The sequence below is a fragment of the Adiantum capillus-veneris genome, chromosome 3 (assembly GCF_014529385.1).
Source record: "Adiantum capillus-veneris isolate H3 chromosome 3, ASM1452938v2, whole genome shotgun sequence".
NCBI lineage: Eukaryota > Viridiplantae > Streptophyta > Polypodiopsida > Polypodiales > Pteridaceae > Adiantum > Adiantum capillus-veneris.
In genome coordinates this window covers 111,132,359-111,149,975 of record NC_140933.1, presented here as the reverse complement: position 1 = coordinate 111,149,975, position 17,617 = coordinate 111,132,359, and the positions used below count along the sequence as shown (strand labels likewise).

General features: G+C 40.9%; 2 protein-coding genes and 1 pseudogene across 2 annotated transcripts; 1 reads left to right on the top strand and 2 right to left on the bottom strand.

The window, feature by feature from the left end:
• Positions 1-2,038: 2,038 nt before the first annotated feature.
• On the bottom strand, positions 2,039-3,528 carry LOC147461483 (uncharacterized). Its single transcript, XM_086501036.1, has 2 exons — positions 2,957-3,528; positions 2,039-2,402 (listed from the first exon to the last, which is right to left on the bottom strand). The coding sequence occupies exon 2, from the start codon at positions 2,393-2,395 to the stop codon at positions 2,039-2,041; it is 357 nt and encodes a 118-aa protein (XP_086357162.1). The 5' UTR covers positions 2,396-2,402; positions 2,957-3,528.
• LOC147461484 (uncharacterized) lies at positions 2,533-3,273 on the bottom strand (annotated as a pseudogene).
• A 1,170-nt stretch (positions 3,529-4,698) lies between the features above and the next one.
• Positions 4,699-5,515, top strand: LOC147461482 (uncharacterized). The gene has a single exon (XM_086501029.1). It carries the CDS (start codon positions 4,991-4,993, stop codon positions 5,315-5,317), a length of 327 nt encoding a protein of 108 aa, XP_086357155.1. The 5' UTR covers positions 4,699-4,990; the 3' UTR covers positions 5,318-5,515.
• The last annotated feature ends 12,102 nt before the right edge of the window (positions 5,516-17,617 follow it).

The window sequence follows — 17,617 nt, the reverse complement described above, 5'->3', positions numbered from 1 at the left end:
TTCCCTCTAGGTACGTAGTACATTTAGCTTTTGGACATGTTAAAACATTTCTTAGAGAACTCGGAGGACGCGTACATATTGTGATGATCCCAAACACTAAATTTGATCCCAATTCTAGTTGCTTGAACACAACTTAAGGGTTTGTGTTTTATGCTAATGTCAAGATTTTTTTTTTGTGTAAAATTCACAATTGTGAGTAGTTTATATTGGCATAGCAAAAAAATTACGTTCTTGATATGCTCAAGCCGAGCCATGATAACTTCCTTGGATCATCAGTGCATCGGTTGAAAGGGGAGCCACCCCATGGCAAGTGAATAGTCCACCCTTTCACCCAAGAGAGTCAATCATTCTGACGCCAACGGCCTTGCTCCACTCATTAGAGATAGTCTGTTCCCCAAAGGCAATGTCTCCCTCCCTACTTTCTTGGAGTATCGTCCTGAACTTAGTTGTTTTCAATGGGTTCTCAAATATCCTACCGTTCTTTGCCTACCAAACATGACAAAAATAGTAGTATCTCACAATTTGTGTGACTATGAATACCGCTTGACTCTTGAATATCTTTTCTCCCAAGTATAGGTCGTTCTTGAAGAATTCGATTTTTCCTGTTTTCTGGACCCATTTGGAGATTTTCCTTGAAAGGACACAAATCGCTATGCACTCCTTGAATAGGTGAGCGAGGTCTTCCCAAATCAATTCCACACAAAAATCTTCATTCTATGTGGCCATGGTGGTGCCAAATATTGTTCACAACTATCTTCCATCTTGACTCCGACCAATTCTTGCCCCATTGCTTATCAAATGGTGAGAACCAAACTTTTGAATACATAAAGTGTATAGTGCACTTCCTTCGCTTGAGGTTTAAGGAAGTGTTCTTAGTCCATTGCCAAGCTTTCCACTTGAACTTGGACTAAGAGTTCAGTAAACACACCTTGTTAATCCGTTTTACTAATCACTAACCTTTTTGTCATACTTGTTTACATTCGATAGCCAGCTCGTCCGTTCTTTTCCAATTACACTTGCTAAAATCCCAGAGTTGCCCAAGACATTTAATACCTTTGTTAATTTTCTTGGCAACTTCTCTCGAGAAAGGAGTCAGAAGGGTGCTTCCGACCTCGAACATCCAAGGGCACTAGTGAATTATAAAAATATGAAAGTATCTAAACAAATGTGCCCATTCTAAGGACTACGTAGCCCTGTTGCATTTTCGAATGATTTCACATGTCATACTTCTTGGTGTAAGAACAGCCCACCGAGGGGCATGCAGCTTGTCGTGCACTTCAAGACCTTTCCATATACCACCTTTTGACCGTATCTTAGAGTTATCCATCATATCTTTAGCCATAATAGCTCACACCTGTTCTTGTTCTGCGAGTGCAGCCACAAGATTGGCACATAGGGCTTTTGCATGAATGCTAAGATTAAGAATCCCAAGACCACCTTAGTATAGTTCTTATTATGCATACTTATTCCTTCCAATGAATGATCAAACAGTAGAGGTAGAGGTATATTTTCTACCTCTACTGGGTCTAGGCGCGCATTAAGCAGAATCAAGCGAGATGTTGCTGACCTAGACGCGTCGCTTTCTACGCACACAACAAAAAAAAAATTCTTCGCACGCGTGTGTGTGTCGCGCTTGGTGCCCAGAACGCTAGTCTTTCAGATTGAGTGTGTCGCAAAGAGAGTGCTGACACTGTTGAAAGCACGGCAGAGACATTGATGACAGTGTGCAAAGCACTCACAGACAGAACAATCATTTAAGTGTTCATCCATACACCAAGGAGCCATTAGAAGTGTAGCATAGTGCAGTTCTGGCATCAGCAGCACAAAGAAACTGTTGGGACTCTTCACAGAGAAGACAGAGAGAGCAGTGTCTTAAAGACTCTGTATATTGTATAAACGAAGCAGCATCATGTCAATTTTTCTTTGAGATTTTCTACAGACAAAAAGTTGAAAACATGTTGCAGGTCGAACTAGCTCTATTTACATTATTACAAAGTGGCAGGAGTTCGAATTGCATGTCCAGAATTTATCACACATTCTAGCTGTGATTCAGCATATTTGAAAACCTACATAGTATTGCATTAAGACGGTTGATTTGCGCTTTCAGAGCCGTTAGTTCTTTTCCCAATGAGAAAATCTGCTCTTCCAACTTTGTTACTTGTATGTCTGCAACGTTGATTGCATAGTCCTCGATGGTATCCCTCGAATTGCGTATCGCTTCAATAAGCTCTGACCGGAGTGCACGGGTGTTTGTGGTTTGATCTCCAACTAATTCTTTCAAAATTGCAGCAAGAGCATCCTCTATCCTATCAATACGTGCATCTTCTACCATAGCAAAAGAGTCATCAGGTTGTGTCTCACTCAGCCGAACCGTCCGGTTTTCGTCTTCATCCATTTGAAAACTGCAACAAAAATAAATAGTCATCAGTTTATATTTTTTGGTTAGAGTAAAAACTAACAATGTTATTGCTAGCAAACAGACCAGACTATGCAACTGTCGTTACGTCAACACGGTGTACAAGTGGAATGAAATCATCTCCTATTTGCGGATCTCTTATGGTAGGTTCAACATCAAAATCATTGACAACAGTTCTCGGTGGACTACAAAAGACGCAGGCCATGGTCAAAAACTCGACAACAAATACAGTCCTACTTAAACTATCATAAGCATACCTTTGTGTCTCTTGCCAACGGGAGTTGAACACTCTGCACGAGATTGTGTGTTCGCATACACATCATCATTAACAAAAATATTCAAAATGTCTTCATACGTTGTTGTGGATGGGTATATCATACACCTCCACAATGCTTTGATTTAAATGGAAGATGCATTCCACGAGCCTGATAAGGAGTTATCCAGCATGATGATAGGTAGTAGTTCCCAGTCTTCACCATTATATGTAGTGTAGACAGAAAGTCATTGCCTGCTGGATGTTGAAGCTTAAATTTCCAATACATTAGGGCTCTATCAAAGATGTTTGTCGGTGTTAGGCAAACCCTATTCTTCAATTCAGCGGCACCATATCAGCTATACAATTCTACACCAGCATTCACATCATTAGTAGTTATATTACAGACAACCTTTTGAAAGTGTGGTTCATCCTGGTCTTTTAAACAATACCCTACCATGCCCTGAAACGTATGCATCTTGTGTTGCTTTAGGCCACGGCACAAAACCATTGCGCCTGCAGGTGCCAACTTAGCCCAACCTAAGTACGCTTTTATCTTCCTATTCACTGCAATCAACGAGGTTGCCCAAATACGGATAACCATCTATAGATGAAGGTGCCATAGCTCTCCTCCTCTCTCCAATGCACATAGTCCCGCTAATGTTTCTCTTTCAAGAAACAAGCACATGCAGCCCAACAGCCCTACGTCTAGATCACCACCACCAACAGATATGGTGACACTCACTTCCATTACTCTCGCCTCCGGTTTCTTCAGTTTCGAGGAGCCAACATTACAGCCTTCAGTGTTCGTCACAGGCTACTTCCCTTTCCCCCGTGCCTCGGACTTTAGCTTGGCCATTCTCAAGCCATGTATAGTGAGGGCACCAACAAATGCAAAAGAACATGGCTGTCAGACATGCAATCACTTCACCAGCTGCCCCATCAAATGCACAAGCTAAACAAATACTGCACGCTGTATGCAGTACCTAAACACACAACCCAACAGCTTCACAGCTTCCTTCATGACGTGTAGCAGCCAAAAGACACAGGCTAAGAACCCAGCTGTCCCATCAAATGCAGCAGCTAAAGAAATAGTGCATGGCGTATGCAGTAGGTAGACACACATAGTTTCACAAGTTGGTTGATGACACGTAGCAGCTAAAGACACAGGCAAACAACCGATAGCTGTTGTCGAGACCAGCAGAACAAGAGAAGAGAACTCACGACAGTACCTGTATGTCTGACGAACAGTAGGAGAGAAGTGCAATGAGCAGTAGGTGTGATGGACAATCCGAGTAGGCGTTGAAACAGGCTCTGAAAAAATACACGCCTGTCTTGCTGGAGCCTAGCTGCAACGCGTCTCGCGTGACGAAAGCCTGCATGAGACGCAGCCCTGATTTCTCGATTAATCCAGATAGGATCTCGACATATTCCATCTATTAGAGCTGCTTGCCAAAATTGGGAGCGCCTACTTGATCATTCATTGCCTTCCAAACATGACAAAAACGTATGGTTAGATTTACTCGAAAAGAGTACGGCTAAAGGGGAGATCGAAGGAATAACTCTTTCTAACAATAGCCAACATTTGGCTAAGCTCTTTGTGAATGACTCCCTTCTCTTTCTCAAAGCATGCCTTGAGGTCTTAGTTTAGTTCTTAGTTTGCATTCTAAATATTTTTGCATTGCAATTTTAAGCTTTGTGTTTAGGTTTACATTGTAGTTTTAGCTTTTGAGTTTTAGCTTCTAACCCCCTTTTCAAGTACATCTTCAGGAATGGAGAAAACATTTTTGTGAATGATCTAGAAAGTAACATGGATATCTTGTTGTTTTTTTTGCCAAAGCTCACAATTGTGAGTGATTGTATTAGGATGAAAGTAAGAAATCAATCCTCTAGAATTAAGTTAGGGTTTGGGTTTGGCATGTAGCGATGGCCGCTTGCTGTCTCTTGAGTCTGCGAGGCCTCATGACTTGATAAGGTTTTGTGTGTGTGTGTTATGGGATGGGGGGGGGGGGGCGGGGGGGGGGGCATTGCGGTGGCAAGTCCAGGCGGAGGTGTTTTGTGCTCCATCACCATCCTCTTTTTTGGAATTGTGGGAGAGGTTGCCCCTCCCGCCTCCTATCTAGGAGGGCAAAGGGCGGCCAAGCTTCTTCCCATTGCAGCGAGTGGTCTTCTAAACCAAGGGCGTGGATCCCTTTAACGGCCTGGTTAGGCTGTCTTCAATAGCGTTAAGTTTGGTTTTTGTGGCTCGGAGTGCGAGGTTTGAGGTGGCATGGGTGGCTGTAGATGTGTTGAGTGGCTTGAGGGCTCTGGTTGGTGTTGTCATGTTGGCTGCAGAAGCAGGGTTGGGACTCTGGCAAAGTTTGGGTATTTTCTCAGTGTTGTTGTGCAACTTGGTCTTTTATTTCAGGCTTGAGTCTGTGATGTCAGTGGGTGTGGCGATGCGACTGCGGATAGTGTTGTGGATGGTTGCAACACCTTCAGTAATGGTGGCCTTCCCGTTTCGTTCTGACACACTCGAGTCGCCTGCGTCTTTCTTACTAGACTTTGGCTTGTCCTGGTTTGGGCTTGCTCTAGTGGCGGATGTTGTTCGTGCTCTATCGGTTGATTCGAGTTTGAAGCCGGTGTTCTTTGTTGGTGTGTTGCGATAGGAGTGGGGTGGCAGATCCTCCTGTTTGGTGGCACTCCTGCACACCTTGCTTAGTTCTGGTAACTATTATGCTTGTTTATGTATATTGAATGTTTGTCGATTCCGTGTCAAAGGGTTGCGCATCCCTGTAAAAGCCCCGTGGTCTTACTGTGTTGTTATCGAAGGATGGAATACTTTGATCTTATTGTGTAGTCCCATGGCAAGGTTTCGGCACCAGTTATGTATGGTTTTTCCTTTTTTTATTACAAGTTCTCACATAATGCGAGATTGGTAAAAAAAAAAAAAAAAATGACATGAAGAAATATACAGAACAGTCTCATTGAGCTCATGCCGAACCTTGAGGGGCTTAGTAAGCAGTATGTACCTACGATTTTTGAAAAATCCCATTTTAGCAGGAATCTGCAACAATCCTCTCGTTAATTAACCGAGAGTATATTTTGCCCGACACACTACTTCCTGGTAGCTTAGACTACGGCATGCATAGCAACGGTGCAAACATAGCTGCCTTGCAAAGTTGCTTGACGAGAATTGGGGGAGAGGAACAAGCCTTCCCTACAACAACCTACACACAGTTTCCTTGGAGCGCGTGCCTGGGAGAGAGAAGAAGAGGCTTGCCATGCAAACATCTCCCAAAATTCAGCAAGCCCCGTCAACAAGAGCCGCTCAGTTGATAATTTGTTTTTTGGTTTTAGAGAGTCAATCCGTAGACAACGTGAGAGGTCGATTCAGATGGTTAGCAAGAGAGTCTCGTGGGGAGTGTGGATGTATTGAAGTCGAATCCCCATATGCTCAACAATAGTTTTGTTCCAGGTCTCGATAGAATGAGAAAGAACTTAGAATCTTCAAAGATTCCAAGTAATATAATTATAGACGAACCAAATAGCGGCTACCCAATCAAACAATCAAACCAAAAAAATTAAAATAAGTCTATCTAGTAGTTGAGAAACTCGTTTTGGTTTGGGCTTTAAATTTTTTGTTGAGAAACTCGTTTTGGTGAGGAATGCAAAAGAGGGCGTGGAGTACGGCCCTGTTTTGCCCCTTTTTCAAGTGCTTCTTGTAGACGTTCTTGTTTACATCTTTTGGAAACTCAGTGGTTGAGAAACTCACTTTGGTGAGGAAAGCAAAAGAGGTAGTGGAGTACACCCCCGTTTTTGCTACAACCCCCTTTTTCAAGAGCTTCTTCTAAAAGTTCAAGCAAGTACATCTAAACCCCTTCTCAAGTACATCTTCAATACCAAGGTGGAAATATTTTACTCATTTTGGTGAGCAAAGCAAAAGAGGTAGTGGAGTACACCCCTAGTTTATCTAAACCCCTTTTCAAGTACGTCTTGTAGTACTTTGGTATGGCAGAACAGAGCGTTGTTCATTTGTACTAGGCCTCTCTCACCCATTGCATCCATGTCTCCCACATACAGTAGTACCCTTTGTACATGCCCTCTGGGTAGTACATTTATATGTCCAAGATTAAGATTCACTTCTCACATGAAGATTTATGTTAGAAACCTTAAAATTTCATTTGCATCAAATTACTTTAGATTTTGGGCATGTTAAAACATTTCTTAGAGAGCTAGGAGGACAACATTGTCGTGCATGGGCACGTGCATAATGTGAAAACTAAAATATCTACCTCACTCTCAATGTTTTTGTTATGTTGAACCGAATGCTATAATGTACATAGTGTGATATATGCAAGAATAGATGCCATGGTTGCAGTCGTGTACATACTTTGTCGGGCGGGCGAGGCTCTCGACGTGGCACTATGGCATGCTTTTTCACATAAATATATCTCTATTTTGCTTTAGAAATGTACAAATGTCAAGTGTATCGAAGTGGCACGTTCGTTTTGCCTAGAAAGTTCAATGCGGGCAATCTCAACAAAAAATAGCAGGTTTCGTACATTGACGTAAGATACGTGTCCAAAGTGCTTACCAAGTGGCAAAATGAGGTTCAACATGAAATTTGAGCCCAATGGGATTTTTCCACAATTTTTGGGATTTTCCCAGTTTGTTTGGGCTTTTTACGGACAAAAAAGGGTATTTTTCGGCAAAAAAATGGCTAACAATGGTCTTAAAATGGTTAACAATAGCCTAAAAATAGCTCAAAATACTACATCAATGACTGCTAAGCCGTTGCCTAAGTTGTGTGGGGAATTTAGAGCCAAGAATGGGCTCATTTGGGCACATGAGCAAGGAGACACATCCATTCCTTTACAGGGTGCTAGTGTAGTCCCGTGCTGCTTCAACTACATGGTTGAGGCTGTGTGGCCTCCAATTAGGGTTTCCCCTCCTCAAATAACTACTTGGGATTCTCTAATGAAGTACTAAAGCTTCCATGAAATGGTCATGACGAAGAATCCAAGCGTAAATTTAGGGTTTTTAACAGGTCGAATGAGAACTGCATCTGTGCAATTGGGAGCGAGGCTACACCTAATCTTCACACATACAAAAATTTTGAGTTAATCTTGGTTCATTTTCAAAGTGGATCTTTCATGGCTGGAGTTTTGTTCTTTTTAAGTGTGTTTTTGGCTTCAGAGCGTCTACGCCTTGCTTGATTTTGCTGCGAATCCTCACAGTCAAAGGCCCGATGCTTTCCTAGTCACACTACGCACTTCTTGACAGCGTACATATTGTGATAATCCCAATTCTGGAGTTTCTCTTATCTTGGTTTGGGCTTGCTCTGGTGATCGATATTGTTCGTGTTGTGTCGGTTGATTCGAGTTTGAAGCTATTGTTCTTTGTTCGTGTGTTGCAATAGGAGTGGGGTGGCATATCCTCCTGTTTGGTGGCACTCTTGCACACCTTGCTTAGTTCTGGTAACTATTATGCTTGTTTATATATATTGAATGTTTGTCGATTCTGTGTCAAAGGGTTGTGCATCCCTGTAAAAGCCGTGTGGTCTTACTGTGTTGTTATCGAACGATGGAATACTGTGATCTTATTGTGTAGTCACATGGCAAGGTTTCTGCATGAGTTTATGGTTTTTCCTTTTTTATTACAAGTTCTCACATAATGTGAGATTGGCGAAAAAAAAAGAATGACATGAAGAAATATACAAAACAGTCTCATTGAGCTCATGCCGAGCCTTGAGGGGCAGGTGGTTACATCAGAGCCTGGTTAGGAGTAATCAAACAATCAAACTAAAAAAAATTAAAATAAGTGTATCTATTAGTTGTAGGCTTGAGCTTTAAATTTTTAATTTTTAAACTTTTAGGTGAGAAACTCGTTTTGGTGAGGAATGCAAAAGAGGGAGTGAAGCATGCCCCGTTTTTGCTACAACCCACTTTTTCAAGTGCTTCTTGTAGACGTTCAAGCAAGTACCATACAACATCTTTTGGAATTATTATTCTTCAATACCAAGGTGGAAATATTATACTCAATGGTTGAGAAACTCATTTTGGTGAGGAAAGCAAAAGAGGTAGTGGAGTACACCCCTAGTTTATCTAAACCCCTTTTCAAGTACATCTTGTACATCTTTTCAAGTACATCTTGTGAATTGTTTAGAACTTTGGTATGGCCTCTTTTTTACTAGGACTCTCCCCCACTTTGCACTTGTACTTCAACATATCCTTATGTGAATTCAGCATTGCATCCATGCCTCCTGCATGCATGCGTTGGTCTCTTTTTGGCTTTTTAAAAGAAACCCTTAGTGTTGTGTTGGGTTACGGAGACTTTCATTATTTTCAACGCATGACGGAGACTTACCTTTCATTTCACATCCCAACATGTCTTTACTTTTTTCTTGTATTCTATTGTTCTAGAATGATAAAAGTGAAGCTTCACCTTGCATAATTTTAGTAAATTTTACACATACACAGACACATATATGTTTTTTTTTGCATTCTATTGTTTTAGAATGCTGGAGTGAAGCTTCACCTTGCATAATTCTAATAAATTCTATACACACATATATATCAATTAGTTTTTTTTATTTCACCTTTCATTTCACAACTTTACATGGTTTTACATTTCTTGCATTTTATAACTTGATTCCAGTCAATGTAAACGTTTGAGAAAGTCTCTTTTAGTAAGCGACTGCTGTTGATAGAGTTTCCTCCTCGCAAAGAAGAAAATTGAAAATACTAGCAAATATTTTGAGATTTGCAAAATTTTTGGACAACTTTCTCACATATTTCATCAGTTTTTTTTTCGTTTACCATGGTTTGCAGCTAGCTAGTCTCGATTTTCAATCGGCTCAAGATTAAGCTGAGGCACTACATTTATATGTCCAAGATTAAGATGCACTTCTCACATGAAGATTTATGTTAGAAATCTTAAAATTTCATTTGCATCAAACTACTTAGATTTTGGGCATGTTAAAACATTTCTTACAGAACTAGGAGCACAACGTACATATTGTAATAATCCCAAACACTAAATTTGATCCCAATTCTAGTTGCTTGAACACAATTTAAGGGTTTGTATTTTAAGCAAATGTCAAGGTTGATTTTTTTTTTGTTTTTTTGCAAAACTCACAATTGTGAGTAGATTATATTGACATAGCAAAAAAATGATAAATTTTGTTATGCTCAAACCGTCCCTTTCACCCAAGAGAGTCAATCATTAAGATGCCAACGATCTTGCTCCACTCATTAGAGATAATCTATTTCCCAAACGCAACGAGTGTCTCCTACTTTCTTGGACTATCGTCGTGAATTTCAATGTTTCCAATATATTCTGGAATATCTCATCGTTCGTTGCCCACCAAACATGATAGAAATAGCACCAAACATGATAGGAATATCACCATCTCACAATTTGTGTGACTATGCGTAGCGCTTGACTCTTGAATATCTTTCCTCCCAAACGCAACAGTTGTCCCCCACTGTCTTGGACTATCTTCATGAATTTAGCTGTTTCCAATGTGTTCTCAAATATCTCAGCGTTCCTTGCCCACCAAACATGATAGAAATAGTAGTATCTCATAATTTGTGTGACTATAAGTAGCGCTTGACTCTTGAATACCTTTTCTCCCAAGTATACTTCATTCTTGAAGAATCCTGTTTTCCAGGTTTTTTGGACCCATTTGCAAATTTTCCCTCCTAGGCCTCAAATCAATGGGCACTCCTTGAATAGGTGAGCGAGGTCCTGGCTAGCTAATATGCATTGTGAGCATCTGTTGGGACCAATTCCCCTAGCAAATACCTTCACCCCAGCCAGCACAACTCCCCAGGACACCTTCCACACGGAAACCTTCATTCTATGCAACCATGGTGGGCAGAAAACATTATTCACAATTATGTCCCATCTTCACTCCCACCAGTTCTTGCCCCATTTCTTATTAAGCTGTGAGAACCAATATTTGGAATACTTAACTGTACAATATACTTCCTTAGTTTGATGTTTAAGGAAGTTATGTTCTTAGGCCACTACCAGACTTTCCACTCAAACTTGGATTCCGAGTCTGGTAAACACACCTTCTTAATCCATTCTAGAGCCCTATTGATCAATAACCTTTTGGTATTATTCAGATTATATTGGAGACCCAGCTAGTTCGTTCCTTTCCAATTACACCTGCTATAATCCCGGAGTTTCCCAAGACATTTAATACCTTTCTTGTTAATTTTCTCTCCAAAAAGGGATCTACAGGATGCTTCCGGCCTTGGAGAGTTAAGAAGACCAATGAATTATAGAATATTATGAAAGTACCTAAGCAAATCTCCCCATTACAATATGGCATTGTTGCATTTTTGAACAATTTTGTCTATCATACCCCCATGTTTAAGAACGGCCCACCCAGTGGCAAGCACCTTGTTGTGCACTTCAAGCCCTTTTCATTGTAGTACCCCTTGTGCTTGCCGTCTCCATAGTAGTACCCCTTATAAATTCCTACTAGGTAGCACGTTTAGCTTCTGGGCATGTTAAAACATTTCTTAGAGAACTCGGAGGACGGCGTACATATTGTGACGATCCCAAAAACTAAATGTGATCCCAATTCTAGTTTCTTGAACACAAATTAAGGGTTTGTGTTTTATGCTAATGTCACGGTTTAATTTATTTTATTTTTTCAGTTTTAAACTCACAATTGTGAGTAGATTATATTTGCATAGCAAATAAATTTCGTTCTTGATATGCTTAAGCCGAGCCATGACAACTTCCTTGAATCATCATTGCATTGGTTGAAAGGGGAGCCACTCCATGGCAAGTGAACATCCCACCTTTCACCCAAGAGAGTCAATCATTCTGATGCCAACGGCCTTGCTCCACTCATTAGAGATAGTCTGTTTCTCAAAGGCAATGTCTGCCTCCCTACTTCCTTGGACTATCTTTGTGAGTTAGCTGTTTCCAATGTGTTCTCAAATATCCCACCGTTCCTTGCCCACCAAACATGACAAAAATAGTATTATCTCACAATTTGTGTGACTATGAGTAGTGCTTGACTCTTGAACACCTTCTCTCCCAAGTATAGGTCATTCTTGAAGAATCCGATTTTCCATGTTTTTTGGATCCATTTGCAGATTTTCCTTGATAGGAAACAAATCGCTATGCACTCGTTCAATAGTCGAGCGAGGTCTTCCATGGCTGATATGCATTGTGAGCATTTGTCCAGACCCATTCCCCTAGTGAATACCTTCACATCAGTCACTCAGCATGGCTCCCAAGAGCATCTTCCACACAAAAACCTTTATTCTATGTGGCAATGGATGGCGCCAAATATGGTTCACAACTATCTCCCATCTTGACTCCGACCAATTCTTGCCCCATTGATTATTAAGTGGTGAGAACTAATCTTTTGAATACATAAGTGTACAGTGCACTTCCTTAGCTTGAGGTTTAAGAGAGTGTCTGTTCTTAGGCCACTGCCAAGCTTTCCACTCGAACTTGGATTCATAATCCATTAAACACACCTTGTCAATCCGTTTTAGAGCTCTACTAGTCACTAACCTTTTTGTTATATTCAGAGTATATTGGATAGCTAGCTAGTCTATTATTTTCCAATTACACCTGCTATAATCCCAGAGTTGCCCAAGACATTTAATACCTTTGTTGTAAATTTTCTTGGCAACTTCTCTCCAGAAAGGGGTCAGTAGGGTGCTTCCGACCTTGAAGATCCAAGGCGACTAGTGAATTACAGAATTATGAAAGTACCTAAACAAATGTCCCCATTCTAAGGACTTCGTGGCCCTGCGGCATTTTTGAACAATTCCATATGTCATACTTCAGGTTTAGGAATAGCCCACCGAGGGGCAAGCAAGCCCTTTCCATATACCACCTTTTGGCTGTATCTTAAAGTTATCCATCATATCCTTAGCCATAATAGCTTACACATGGTCTTTTTTTGCGAGCCCAACTAGAAGATTGGCACATAGTGCTTTCACATGAATGCTAAGATTAAGAATCCCAAGATTGTCTTAGTTGAGTTTCTATTATGCATTCTAGATATTTTTGCATTGCAATTTTAAGCTTTTTGTTTGTAGTTTTAGCTTTTGAGTTTTAGCTTCTAAACCTCTTTTCAAGTACATCTTGAGGAATGGAGAAAACATTTTTGTGAAAGATCTAAAAAGTAACATGGGTATGTTGTTGTTTCTTCTTTGCAAAGCTCACAATTGTGAGTGTATTAGATGGACACCAAGAAATCAATCATCTAGCAATATTAAGTTAGGGTTTGGGGTCAAAATGTGGCGATGGCTGCTTGTTGCCTCTTCAAACTAGGGTAAAATCCCCAACTTAAGGCCACCTAAGAGAGGGAGCCTAGATCTTCGATCTCCGAGCTCAATTATAACCAGTCAGTAGCTCATTTGATTCGCTTCATCAAGAGCTATAGGAAAAAATTGATCTCAACTTTTTTGATGATTGGAGCCGAACGTTATAAATCCATTTATGCATTCCTGTGTAACAAAAATGGGTGTGAAAAAGAAGACACACCAACCCCAAAAGAAAGACATGGGTGCCAACAAGGGTTAAAGTCATCCATTGCCAAATGAAAAGGTTGCATTTCAAATAAAATGAACGTTGAGCATTCTTTTGAATTGCACAAAGTTGGTTCAGCTTTGTCTTATTATTGGGGGTGTCATTGTCCTTTCTTTGGGGGGTGGTTTTTTATTGGCCCCTTTACCCTACGAGGCCTCATGACTTGTGGGGGGGGCGGGGCATTTGTGGGCATTGCAGCAAGTCCGGGAGGAGGTGTTTTGTGCTCCATCACCATCCCTTTTCTTGGAACTGTGGGAGAGGTTGCCCCTCCTGCCTCCTGTTTAGGAGGGCAAAGGGCGGCCAAGCTTCTAACCATCGCAGCGGGTGGTCTTTTAAAGCAAGGGCATGATTTAGTTTGATTTTTGTGGCTTAGAGTGCGAGGTTTTAAGTGACTGTAGATGTCACTTGAGTGGCTTGAGGACCCTGGTTGGTGTTGTCATGCTGGCTGCAATACGGTTGGGACTTTGGCAAAAGTTTGGGTATTTCTCAGTGTTGTTTAGGAGGGCAAAGTTTGGGTATTTCTCAGTGTTGTTCCTCCTGTTTAGGAGGGTAAAGGGCAGCCAAGCTTCTTACCATCGCAGTGGGTGGTCTTCTGAAGCGGGAGCCCTTCAACGGCCTCGTCGGGTTTTCTTCAATAGCATTGAGTTTGGTTTTTATGGGTTGGAGTGCGAGGTTTGAGGTGGCTTGGTTGGCTGCAGATGTGTTGAGTGGTTTAAGGGCCCTGGTTGGTTTTGTCATGCTGGCTGCAGAGCACGGTCGGGACTTTGGCAAAGTTTGGGTATTTTCTCAGTGTTGTTGTGTAACTTGGTCTTTTGTTTTGGGCTTGAGTTTGTGTTGTCAGTTGGGGGCAGCGTCCTCAGTCCCGTTTTGTTCCGACTCAACCGACTTTCTTGCTGGAGTTTGGCTTGTCCTGGTTTGGGCTTGCTCTAGTGGCAAGGTTTCTGCATGAGCTATATATGGTTTTTCCTTTTTTTACTACAAGCTCTCAAATAATGTGAGATTGGCAAAAAGCAAAAGAATGACACAAAGAAATATACAAAACAGTCTCAAGCTCATGCTGCCGAGCATTGAGGGGAGGTGGTTACAAACAGAGCCTAGTTAGCAGTACCAATCAAACAAACAAACTAAAAAAAATTAAACTAGTAAATTGTTTAGAACTTTGGTGCGGCAGAACAAAGTCTTGTTCAATTGTACACCCTACTATTTTCTCAAAATATATGTATCTATTACTAGGCCTCTCTCACACTTTGCACTTGTACTTGAACGTATACTTATGTGAATTCATGCTTTTGCATCCATGTCTCCCATATGCGGTTGGTCTCTTTCTTTTGCGTGCGGCTTATAATGGAGGGCATGTCTGCCTATAAGTACCCTTTGTACATGCCCTCTAGGTAGTACATTTATATGTCCAAGATTAAGATGCACTTCTCACATGAAGATTTATGTTAGAAACTTGAAAATTTTATTTGCATCAAATTACTTTAGATTTTGGGCATGTTAAAACATTTCTCAGATCTCAGTTCTAGTTGCTTGAACATAATTTTAAGGGTTTGTATATTATGCAAATGTGAAGGTTGATTTTTTTTTTGTTTTTAAAGGAAAACTCACAATTCTGAGTAGATTATATTGACATAGCAACAAAAGTACAAATTCGTGTTATGCTAAAATTGAGCCATGACAACTTCCCTAAATCATCATAGCATTGGTTGAAAGGGAAGCCACCCCATGGCAAGTGAACATCCCTCCCTTTCACCCAAGAGAGTCAATCATTATGATGTCAACGGTCTTCCTCCACTCATTAGAGATAATCTGTTTTAGAAACGGCAATGGCTACCCCCTACTTTCATGGACTATCTTCGTGAATTTAGCTGTTTCCAACGTGTTCTTGAATTCTCACTGTTCCTTGCCCACCAAACATGATAGAAATAGCAATATCTCACAATTTGTGCGACTATGAGTAGCGCTTGACTCTTGAATACCTTTCCTCCCAAGTATAGGTCATTCTTGAAGAATCCTATTTTCCGGGTTTCTTGACCCATTTGCAAATTTTCCCTCTTAGGTCCAAATCGACGGGCACTCCTTGAATAGGTGAGTGAGATCTTGCCTAGCTAATATGCATTGTGAGCATCATTTCAGACGAATTCCCCTAGCGAATACCTTCACCCCATTGAGCACGGCTCCCCACAACACCTTCCACACAAAAAGCTTCATTCTATGTGACCATGGTGGGCACCAAATATTATTCACAACTATCTCCCATGTTGACTCCCACCAATTTTTGCCCCATTGCTTATTAAGCCGTGAGAACCAATCGTTTGAATACATAAGTGTACAGTACGTACACTTCCTTAGTTTGATGTTTAAGGCAGTGTATGTTCTTAGCCCACTGCCAAGCTTTCTACTCAAACTTGGATTCATAGTCCGATAAACACAATCCATTCTAGAGCTCTACTTATCACTAACCTTTTTGTCTTATTCAAATTATATTGGAGAGCCAGCTGGTCTGTTCCTTTCCAGCTGGTCTGTTCCTTTAATACCTTTGTTGTTGATTTTTCTGACAACTTCTCAAAAAGGGGTCAACAAGATGCTTCCGGTCTTGGAGAGCCAAGAAGACCAGTGAATTATAGAATTATGAAAGTACCTAAACAAATCTCCCCATTCTAAGATCAATGTGGCCTTGTTGCATTTTTTAACGATTTTGTTTGTCTACCCCCAGGTTTAAGAATAGCCCATCGAGGGGCAAGCACCTTGTCGTGCACTTCAACCCCTTTACATATATAGTAGTACCCCTTGTACTTGCCCTCTCCATAGTAGTACCCCTTGTACATTCCGTCTAGGTAGTACATTTAGCATTTGGGCATGTTAAAACATTTCTTAGAGAACTAGGAGACGGCAACAAACACTAAATTTAATCCCAATTCTAGTTGCTTGAAGACAACTTAAGGGTTTGTGTTTTATGCTAATGTAAAGGTTTAGTTTTTTTTTCTCTTGGGTGTAAAACTCAAAATTGTAAGTAGATTATATTGGGATAACAAAAAAATTACATTCTTGATATGCTCAAGCCGAGCCATGGCAACTTTCCTGGATCATCATTGCATCGGTTGAAAGGGGAGCCACTCCATGGCAAGTGAACAAACTTGCCTCCAACTTGTTCTTGCCCCATTGCTTATTAAGTGGTGGGAACCAACCTTTTGAATACATAAGTGTACAATGCACTTCCTTAGTTTGAGGTTTAAGAAAGTGTCTCTTCTTAGGCCACTGCCATGATTTCCACTGGAGTTTGGATTCATAGTTCGGTAAACACACCTTGTTAATCTGTTCTAGAGCTCTACTGATCACTGAGCTTTTTGTCTTATTCAAAGGATAATGGATAGCAAGCTGGTCCGTTCTTTGCCAATCACACCTACTATAATCCCAGAGTTGCTCAAGACATTTAATACCTTTATTGTTAATTCTCTTGGCAACTTCTCTCTAGACAAGGGTTAGTAGGGTGCTTTTGACCTCAAAGATCCAAGGGGACTAGTGAATTATACAATTATGAAAGTCCCTAAACAAATGTCTCCATTCTAAGAACTCCATGGCCCTGTTGCATTTTCGAACAATTTCACCTTTCATACTCCCAGGTTTAAGAATAGCCCACCGAGGGGCAAGCAGCTTGTTGTGCACTTCAAGCCCTTTACATGTATCATATTTTGATTGTATCTTAGAGTTATCCATCATATCCTTAGCCATAATATCTCACACTTGGTCTTGTTTTGCGAGCGCAACCAGAAGATTGGCACATAGGGCTTTCGCATGAATGCTAAGATTAAGAATCCCAAGACTGCCGCCTTAGTTTAGTTCTTAGTATGCATTCTAAATATTTTTCAATGAAATTTTAAGCTTTGTGTTTAGGTTTACATTGTAGTTTTAGCTTCCAAACCCCTTTTCAAGTACATCTTGAGGAATGGAGAAAATATTGTTGTGAATGATCTAGAAAGCAACATGAGTATGTTTTTTTAACTCAAAGCTCAGAATTGTGAGTGATTGTATTAAAAAAAACACCAAAAAATCAATCATCTAGAATTAAACTAGGATTTGGGGTTGGAATGCAGCGATGGATGCTTGCTGTCTCTTCAGTCTCAGAGGCCTCATGACTTTTTTTTTTTTTTTTTTTTTGGGGGGGGGGGGGGGGTGGGGGCATTAGGGGGCATTGCGGCAACTTCGGGCAAAGGTGTTTTGTGCTCCATCACCATCCCTTTTTTCAGAACTATGGGAGAGGCTGCCCCTCTCGCCTCCTGTTTAGGAGGGCAAAGGGTGGCCAGGCTTCTTACCATCGAAGCGGGTGGTCTTCTGAAGCAAGGACCTAGCTCCCTTTAACTGCCTCGTCACACTGTCTTCAATAGCGTTGAGTT